General features: G+C 40.7%; 1 protein-coding gene across 2 annotated transcripts in view; it reads right to left on the bottom strand.

Annotated features, from left to right (window-relative positions):
- Positions 1-1,749: 1,749 nt before the first annotated feature.
- The window catches only part of cnnm2b (cyclin and CBS domain divalent metal cation transport mediator 2b), a 48,262-nt gene continuing 39,460 nt past the window's right edge, over positions 1,750-10,551 (bottom strand). For both annotated transcript variants that reach the window (XM_088420394.1, XM_088420395.1), the window contains 5 exons: positions 8,785-8,954; positions 6,351-6,444; positions 5,664-5,723; positions 3,760-3,938; positions 1,750-2,632 (listed from right to left, as the gene is read on the bottom strand). In XM_088420394.1, the coding sequence (XP_088276520.1) occupies positions 2,366-2,632; positions 3,760-3,938; positions 5,664-5,723; positions 6,351-6,444; positions 8,785-8,954 (770 nt within the window). In that variant the 3' untranslated portion in view covers positions 1,750-2,365. The remainder of the gene's footprint in view (positions 2,633-3,759; positions 3,939-5,663; positions 5,724-6,350; positions 6,445-8,784; positions 8,955-10,551) is intronic.

The raw sequence follows: 10,551 nt of genomic DNA, 5'->3' as shown, positions 1-10,551 counted from the left end.
GCACGTGTACTCATGATTTCACAACAGGCCCACCAAATGGTAAACACGCATGGACTGTGTTCAAATTTTAAAAAGACACAGCGACGTCTAGCGTTATAAAACAGTAAATGCATGGTTAAAAAAAAATCATCCTTTCATCATTCTGTGCTCAAAGGTTGAGCAGTTAAAATCTGTGAGAAGTCACAACATGGAACTTTTCTGGTGTCTGCCGTTTAATGTCGGATTTATTTTGCAAATGAATTTTTACTCCTTGAGCCATCACAGATCCTGGCAGAGCTGGGGACCAGCGAAAATGTGCGGATTAAATAAATTAATAAATAACTGAATAAACGCCCACCCTACATGAAAAATGGAGGAAACAGTCCTTTTTGTTATATAGGGTATTGTATAGAATATTTATATAATACATAATACTTAGAATACCTAGAATTCGATGCATTGGGCTCATACTGGTAGGAAAGTTCCGCTACCGGAAAAAATTCGCTTAATAACGCTCAAGGTTTTTTTTTTTTAAATGTAGGTAGATTTTTTTCCGTTGTTGTTTGTCACACTGTACATATGTAGGATGATGAGAGAAAATAATAATATGCTTGATATTATAGAAGTCAATGCAAAATTAGACCATAAAAGTGAAAATATCAACATAAATCTTTTAATGGCAGCCACAGCAGATGTGAAACAACAGTTTTGATGTAACTAAAGAGTTATTGAACATGGATTATAATCTGCATTGTGATACCCGCCACAACAAATCTTCTCACATTCACCGCTGTCAAAAAACAAAACAAAAAACAAACAAAAAAAACAAAGCAAAAAAACCTTATTATCTCAGATCGAGCCTGGTTCCGGAGTGCCACAGAACATAAAGACTAAAACAAACATACAAAAAACCAAAACAAAACAAACAAACAAAAAAAAAAACCGAGTGGCTAGGGAATGTAATGTGTCCTCCGTGGACATGTGGAGGTTTCTTTCTTGGGACGTTGATGAGCATATTAGATGAGGTTCATTCATTAATACTGTGCAATAGTCAAGTTTCATGAAACGTGAAATTGACAAAAACAAAAAAGGCTCTTGTTTTACAAGACTTAACTTCCATGTGCACTGGCGCTGTGATGGTGTACTGTTTTCATGTTGACAGCCGTTCCCACAATGCATCAGAATTTACACTTTGAACGTGCAGAAGACTTGTCCGAGGTCAAAATGAGAGGCCTCCAATTATGACATTCAGGGAAATTTGCACGTGGCTGTTGGGATTAGCATCTTTCCAACGCAAACATACAAAAAACATGCATAGAATACATACAAATGTATATGTCAATTTACAATAGGCATTTTTTTGTATTAATATTAATCATCTCTTAAATAAATTTCTCTTCATTGCACTTGTTAAAAATAATTAAGGTTATGATTTTTTTTCTCAAAGGCAATAGTGTGATTTTGTTTTAAGGTGAAAAAAAATCCAATTAAGAATACATAATAGTAAAAATAAGGCAATCTGTAATATACATACTGTATCTGGAAAAAGACCTTCAACGTCTCATATACACAAATGGATGTTTAGCTCCATATACGCAGCATGTCCTTTGTGCATGCCTCACTGCCACATTAGGTCACACCATATCTTCACGTATACACATATACACATATATATATATATATATATATATATATATATATATATATATATATATATATATATATATATATATATATATATATATATATATATATATATATGTACACGGTATACGTATATATGTCTTTATATATACATACAATATTACAAAATAAATAAATACAGGAAAACATTCTTGGTTGATGATGTAATGGTTTCTCTCAAAGCGGTTTTTGGTGCAGTCCTTGCCAAACCATTGCTCTCCGGAGTCCATGTGGATGGGATCAAATGTCCACCGAGTTTCCCTGAAAGATGCATAAGGTGAGAGTTGTTTGTTTGTTTGTGTGTGTGTGTGTGTGTGTGTGGGGGGGGGGGGGGGGGGGGGGGGGTGTCGGAGGACCAAGGTCTTTGGCCTGAGTGAAAAATACAGTGTGTGTTCATATGTATGTGTGGGCAGGTTTGCATGCAGCCTATTGTCCTCTCATCCAAGTTAACCGCTATGAAATTGTCCCAGAAGGAATGTTCAGTCACAGCACCGTCTTGAGAAGGTGTAGTAGAACAGGGCTGTGGACAGCACCCGCCGCCCCTTCTTTTGGGGGCCTTACCAACCGACCGAGTGGGTGCAGCACCCTCACTCTGACCGTCCACCGTCCCCAGCGCTCCCTCATCCTCAGCTACACCACTGCACCGCGTGTCCGTCAGACGGGAAGGCGGAGGGTCGGCGTCTCGACTGAGCGGGGCGCCGGGCTAGATGAGCCCCTCGTTGTGCGTGCTGTGGTTGCTCCTGCTCACGCCCACGCAATTGTGCTGCTGGTTGAGGAGGTGAGACGCCTCGTAGGGAAAGGCAACAGTCACGGCGGGGGCGGCCGTGCCGGTGAAGGCGGTGGGGGTCTCCATGCCGTCACGGAGCTCGTTCAGCGTCAGCTCGATCTTGGTGAATTCGCTGTCTGTGGACTGCGGCGTCTTGTCCATGCGCGACGCCATCACTGCGTTCTGGTACTGCTGCCGTGTTACCTAGGCAACAGCGAGGATACTGCCATGGGGTCACGTGTCAGAGCTAAAAGGTTAGGACTCCATTTGGCACCACCGACAGGCCGCAACGGACAGTGTAGACCTTACCGTCGTAACTATAATGTCTGAAAAAAAAAACAAGGCCCGGGGGCCGGATCTGGCCCGACATCATTCAATGCGGCCCACGAAATGTTGATTTAACATCAAGTTTCTGGCTAAAATACAAAACTTGAAAGTTGTTTTCAATTTTTTAACGTTCTGCGGTGGGGATGACATTTTTACCCCGATCTCGCCTTTAACGTTTTTTCCGGCCTCTGATTTCAAAACTAGCAAAGCGTGGGACAAAATTGAAAATTAATTTGACTTCACCGTCATTCCGGCGCTCTGACAGAAGCTAGAACTACAATGTGGCCCACGATAAAAAAAGAATTTCACACCTCTGCTCTACAACAACTAATCACTCGATTCCAGCAATGATTTTTTCCCCCTTACCTGAGTCTTTTTTTTTTGGTTTGACTGCTTATCAACTATTCTATAACATCCCTCTACTATCTAATATATGGCCCACAATGTAATTCAGTGAAAAATGATTAATATTACGACACTTCTAATATTAATTCAAACACTTGAAGAAAGAATATCTAGATTTTTTTCTTTTAAATGTCACTTTTTGAAATGCAGTCATACGCTAACATTCAGTTTCCCTTTGCGGTATCGCAGTTTGGCGATTGCGGCGTCACTCTGTCTTGAATTTTCTTTGATGACCATAAACACATCACTATTTTTCTTGCATTTCTATTTCTTTTAAGTCAGACCAGTCAAAAACATAGCAATTTTTTTTTAAATTTAAAAACAAAACATTTCAACTTCTTCCACATGGATTTTCATAATTGACAGTTCACCACGCTATTTGTCTTGATACTTTTCCTCCATCTCCTTACAGTGGGTATTTTCGTGAATGTAAAGTTCTATTCCATTCCAAGTACAGGCAACTAATTAAGTTTACTTGTTGTCACTGCTGTATACTAATTCCCATATGTACACACATAATTAGATTACTAGACACTTTTCGGACGGAGCCCCCTGCATTCGATGAAACACAGATAAAAGCGTTAGGCCCCTCTACTCACCTTTATGAAATACAGGTCGGAGCATGCTCTGACAGAGTAGTCAGGTACGTAGATCTGTAGGAAGGAGTTAAGTTGATTGTTGCTGCTGCCCAAAGTCGGAGTGATGGCATCTATTCGATCACTCCTGTTCAGAGAGTCCGAGTGATTCAGTCCAAATGGCCGCGGCGGAGATTTATTCTCTGTGAGAGAAGTTAGTCAGTAAATATACTGCCATACAGGATACAAAAACAGATTTTTGCTTGATGGGAAAAAAACAAAAAAAAAACACATAAAAATAATTAAAATATAAAGAGCAAATGACGCATACCCACATACATACATTTTTAATGCTCAACATTACGTTTGATTTCAATTTAGTAGCAGACTACTTTCTTCCTCCATCGCTTTCTTCACAAATTTTGGTCCATGAGATGAATGTTAAGCATGGTTTGATCGGTAGGAACGTCAACTGTGTCAGACTGTCAGCTTCAAAATGTGACGAGTCATTTATGTCTACTGCGCTAGCCGGTATAGAACATTTGGGTGCTTCTAGCTAGCTAATTTATGCTAGATGCAGTTACAATAGAGCCCTAGCCACCGGTAAACACTGGCAACATGTCAATATATGTGGCTGGCCCTTTAAGAACATTTGAAATGCTAAGTGGGAATGGGTAAGGGAGGGGGAGGAGTAGCGGTAGCACTCCATGCTGCAGCGTAAGTTGAGAGTTAGTGATGAGCGCGCATTACCTGCTCAAGTACCGCGAAAAATAAGCCTATCCTAACTGTCTTTGGGCAGTAGGTGGGGTACAACCTGAATTGATGGCCAGCCAATCGCCCGGCAGACAAAGACAAACAACCATATTGTATGAAGCATTCCCACAATGCTTTGCAACTCTTAAAAATCGTGATGTACAGGCGGGGTGCAACTTGCTTACAGTAGTGTTGTTTCTACTTCATTAAATTATTGTTACTTTTAGCATTAAACTATTGTGACCACCTTGCCTCTGCCACCACATAGTACGTAAGTACTTGTTCTGTTTTTTAATTAAAGCCAGATTATATTTTCCACTTCTTAAAGAAGCCTAGTGGAAATCTCACACAACAAAGTGAAAACAGCTTGGCTAAAACCAATGCTACTACGCTGACAGGAATGTATGTAATCCGACAATGGAATAAGTCGGTGTCTATGAGACGCACAAATAGTATTGGTGTGAGTGTGTGCAGGCCGAACACAGTGGGCCAAAGACCTGGCATGTGAAGTCTTGCAGATTAGTACTCTACTTTCAAAAGGCAGCATGGGGTCAGTCATGATTTAAAACCAATAAAAGTATATACTGTACATATAAAAAAAGACATGTGTATGAAAGCCAGACCGCCACGTGTGGCGGTCAGGCAATACGTACATTTTGCAAAATGTACGTACGTAGTGAACGACATTTTTGCCGGATCCTTAAAAGTTACGCGTGCAGTTTGTGCTTGTTTTACTCGTGTCTGTGCAAGTGAACATATGTGGACGTGCTCCTCTTTGTATGTGCGCACAGTGGTGTCCAGCAGGGGGCTGTAGCTGTAGGTCTTGTTTATGCAGTCAGGGGGTTAAAGGTTAGGGGCGAGGGGAAGAGGGCGGAGTCTGGGGCCTCCAGTCTCCAGCACCATTCAGCCGCCTTGAATAATGGCTCAAAGGATGAGGGTGTTACAGTCTTTTTCTTTGCACTGTTTCTCTTCTTTTTCATTCGCATGTACTGAACGCGGTGCCTTCAACTACAAACCAATCGCCTATCACCATTTACAAAACCACTCAAAACATGAAGTATTCGTGCTGCAGATTATAGTCATGCAAAACAAACAAACAAAAAGAACAGAATAGCAAGTAGTTAAGAATTCAGGGTGAAGATGAATATGAGTAGAAAAATAGAGGCGTACTGTACCTGGTGATCCAGCTAATGAATCAGCCCTATTGACAAACGTTCGGGAAAGGGACAGCGGGACTTTTTGGGGAGGGGAGGGGAGGGGACGGGGAAGATAGGGAACAGAGACGTATAGAAATGTAAGTGTACTAGTATACATACAATGTACACGTAGAAAAATCAAAAGCAAACATTTGATTCATCATGTCACAGAGGCATTTGTTGTAATTGGCAAGACATGAAAGTGGAATGAAGAAGAATCAGAATAAAATGGATTTTGTGAGTGCAGACAGAAAGGGGCGTTTTCTATTTTCACCGGTAGGTGGCTCCCAGGTTCTATTTTCTTTTGCAGCAAATGGGAATTCGATGAGTTTATGAATGAACTGAGCGGAGTGGACTCGTGATGTCACTGAATGAGGGTCACTTGTCCAAAAGTCTTTAACATTTGACTGTCAAATGTTGGATCACTCACTCGCAGTCTGTTTAAGATAATGTTGCTAATTCTCCACATGACGACGGTCAAGTCAGAAACACCTGGTCCTAAACATTCATTCGCTTTTCTTTCAGTTTTGCCGTATTTGTCAAGCAAGCCATTCACGCTAATAACGACTTCAACACTAAGCATAGCATCAAAGAAATATGAAGCTGCAAAAAAATAGGGAACTTAAGTATAGAAAATACATATGAAATTGCTCGATAATGATTCACCTGGTGAGACAGTGAGCGCCATCATCCCATAGAAGGAGAATGGTCCTGCTTCAAATTTCATCCCCTCTTTTCCTGCCTCGACTTCCACTTTGCCCTGTGGAAGTCAGATTCAAACATTTATGCATAGTAAGGAGAAAATAAAAACAAACATTTTTGTACACTTCTTTAGTTTTAACTTTTTGTTTCCAGTGAAACATCAGAACACAAGCCATTTCATCACTACTTGCTTTGTATTTTTAACATATTTCCTCATAGAAAAACGTGCAGAACGCTTGCAAAAACGTGCAAAAACAATTTTAAATCGCGTGCAGTAATGCAAGTGTGGAAATAACTAGGGTAATATTAAAAGTGAAAACTATAAGTCTTCAATAACAAATAACAAGGATGAAATGCAAAATGCAGGTGAAGCGAATAAGCAGGTGCCCCTTTCCTTTCTTCCTTGTCAAATGTTTTATTTTTAAATAAATAGTTATCTTCACGAGGGTCTCGGGCGCGCTGGAACCTATCCCAACTGCCTTCAGACAGTAGGTGGGGTGTACCCTGAAATGGTTGCCAGTCAATTACAGGGCACACAAAGACAAGCAACCATTTGTGTGCACAATCAAGGGCAATCTAGAGCGTCCAATTTATCTACATTTGCTGGTCCAGTGTACTTGAATATCTAACCGATGCATGATATTTTGATTGTGTTTAGTGGTGATTTGGGTGGTTTGACTGAAACGTGAGTGAATAGAGATGAAGATTAAAAAAAAAAAAAAAAAAAGAATGACTTGGAGTGGGGGGGATGACCAGTTGAAAGAGAAGCTTGTGAAGGGGAATAAGGAAAAGTAAAGGACTTATTTACTTTTTGTATTTTAAGCCTTATACTTGTTTTATTTTGTATTAAAGGTCAGTGTGTTTTCTACACGTGGTGGATTTGTGTTTTAATTTACAGATTTAATTTGACAGTGTAAGATATGCTTACACTAGGGGAAAAAAAATCATCCTGGAATAGTGTTTGGCAAAGGGGCGCTCGGCTATCTGCTCAAGGATGACACTGGTCTTCGGGAAAAGTCTTCACAAGGGTAACAGGCTTGCTGGTGCCTATCCCAGCTCACTTCGGGCAGTAGGCAAGGGACACCCTGAACTGGTTGCCAGCAAATTGCAGGACACACAAAGACGAACAACCATTCACGCACCCAATGACACACCTAAGGACAATTTAGCATGTTCAGTACACCTGCCATTCATGTTTTTGGAGTGTCGGAGAAGGCCGAAGTGCCCGGAATGGGGCTCAGGGAGAACCACCGCTCCACCGAGCCGCCCGCATGCCAAACCTGCTGACAGTTAAGTCACAGTCCACAGCTAGGGCAGCTCCTTCTCCATCAGCAAGGTCGGGACTTCCGTGACTGGTTTTTTAAACTTTTTCACAACTTGCTCAAGGATAGGGAACTCCAGTTCCTGCCTGTTTTTAAAGTCTCCCTCTCCCATTCCACCTGTTTCAAATCAGCAAGCTCTGTGGAATCTGATAACGATCTTGATCATTTGAATCAGAAGTGGAAAAAGTGAAAGCTTTATGAATGTTATCAAAAACAGGCAGGATAAGGCTCTTGAGGAATCAAAGTTCCATAACCCTGTCCTATATGTTCTTTGTGTTCGATAGCCATGTTCTGGCTGTTTTCTGACATGTCCACTTTGCAGCCATGTGGGCCTGTCACAAAAAGTTACTATATCGACTAATCATTGGATGAGAGACAAAAATGGACACCATTGTTTTGGGGGCTCAATAAATTGTTATTTGCATGGATGTTTGTTTACATGTTATCAACAGCCTAATGCACTCCTTCTTCCCTCTAATTGTTCACCGCTTTGTGAGTCTGCACTCACAGTGCGCACCCACACATACACTTACACACACACTCACACACACACACACATGCATACAAGGGATGGAATGAATAATATCATATAAAAAAAATACCGTAATTACTGGTTAAAAAAATGTTATTATGACAGGCCGACAGTCATTTGAATTGATGGTATTTCAAAAGTGAGTACACATCATTTTCACTCTGCAACTTGAATCGATCAAGCGCTCCTTTGAACTAAATACTACCTGACGTAAATGTGCAGCTCACACTTCAGACTACTTGCACCAAATGTTCTGCAATCACTCCACGAGGAGGAAAAACAATCAACGCACCACACGGAAATATTGTCATTTTAATGTTTTGAAAGCAACACAGAAACCTGCGCTGTAATGAAACTGCCCAAAAGCCAGCCACAAAACAGACCCGCTGCTTCTTCTCTTTGCTAATGATATTTATCCATGCTCAAGCTAACACAATAGAAGTTTGGGCAGTTTGGGCATGATCACTTGCTGCTGACATCTTGACATGACATGAAATTTGACTGTAAATTAAATGTTATAATGCTTGTCAATATTCCCACGAACCTGCAGAATGAGGATGAAATAATCCACCGGTCTGTTCCTGTAGAAGAGGTAGTGCTCAGGTGCCCGTTTGCTCTTCTCGTCATATTTCAGCTCCTGGATGACATTGGGGTGCTTCAACAAACGCAGTAGAATCTTTTCAGACATTTGTGGTGGTGCGAACAGGTCTACCTCTGCAGAGACAGACAAGGAGGCTGTAAGAAGGACATCGGCATGAACCATGAACACACAACAGTTATGACCAACACACTTGTATTTATGAGTTCTCATAATACCAATGTATCGCCAGTAAGCAAATAGCAACCGCAGTTCAGTAGCTAGTGGTCAGAAATACTCGGGATGAAACAAGATCTTATTTGATGAGCTCTCACAAGATTAAAAATGCACAGGGCAAGATGTGTCTTTTTTTTTTTTGGAGGAGGAGGTCTTCTTGGCCCACCGGTGCAATGGAATACCAGAATGTGCTGCATGACAGTAAATCATGCAGCCAAATGTGGTGACAAGGCCAGTCGACGCTTACACCCAAGCCTAAATAAAATCATATGACCACAAACAATTTAGTATGATTTTATTGTGAAGTTTTTCTTGATGATGACAACTGTATTGCACAAACTGTTCCTCCCTCCCCGAGTGAGCCACCCGATGTACACAAAATAACCATTGTTAATTAATCATGTTCAATCGCCAACTCAGGGCACTAAGAAAAAAACAACTTGATCATTTTAGTGTATGCTGCATGTTGCCAGCGTTTAGCGCAGCCTTCAGCATAAATTAGTTGTTAGTGAATAACCCTCGAGAGCCCCCGAGAGCAGTTGGATTACTTTTCAGACAGTTCAATAGATGTAAATAAAAGCTAATATAGATGCATGCATTTTGTTAAACTATCTCAGCTGCAGATGAAAAATGAGCCTATAACAAAACTGTGAATTGTTTTTGAAAATCCAGTAAAGGGGTTGGATTCAAAGCGCATAAAAACATTGGAAAAAACATAACTTTACTGCCATGGCTTTTCAAATACTAGAAAATGTGCACATTATTGTGCTTATGAATAAACTGCTCTGTCGAGCCAATCAGAGACATTGTTGTTAGAATGTTATCTATCTTTATCAATGAGAAGCGCCCCTACTTGCGGCATTTGACCTGAACTTAAGTTTTTTAAACAAAAATGATAATGACGTCATTGGAATTTTTAAAAAATGTAAATACTTAACGTTTTTTTATTTATTAAATCCGTGCTGTATGTTGCAGCAAACTGAATTGTTTTGTCTACAATAGAAATAATGCTAAATCGTCCAACAAATAATAAGAAAAGATCTGATCCACTGCAGTCCTTCCCATCTCGGGGGTGTACGGACACTGCAGGGTGAGAAATTTTCTATGGGGTGGCCAGGGTGTCACAATACCTCAGCTAGGGCATTCACAGTCAGGATTTTATAAACTAAATAATACCAGTGCATTAATTTTATGAATATGTTTTATGAAATTAATTGCAAATATGCAGTTAATATAAATATGTGGTGGTTATCAAAGGGTTTAAGTATAGGGTTATGCATGCATGTAAAAATAGCGGAAAAGTCAGACATCAAAGTTGTCTTGTGGTGGTCTTGTGGCCTCCCTTGCCTGGAGCTCCCTCAATTCTGAATTATCAGTAACCAAGTCAGATGAAGCACAGCATTTTAGGACAACACACAAGCCAATCGAGCTGGGGCTCGGCGGCGTCTTGTTCCACCACACCACACCGAGTGTGCCAGCGGGGCCTCCCTGAGCTTC

The sequence above is a fragment of the Hippichthys cyanospilos genome, chromosome 7 (genome assembly GCF_059441005.1).
Source record: "Hippichthys cyanospilos isolate Australia breed blue-spotted pipefish chromosome 7, RoL_Hcya_1.0, whole genome shotgun sequence".
NCBI lineage: Eukaryota > Metazoa > Chordata > Actinopteri > Syngnathiformes > Syngnathidae > Hippichthys > Hippichthys cyanospilos.
Note: the sequence above shows the minus strand (reverse complement) of the source record. Positions and strands in the feature narration are given on the sequence as shown.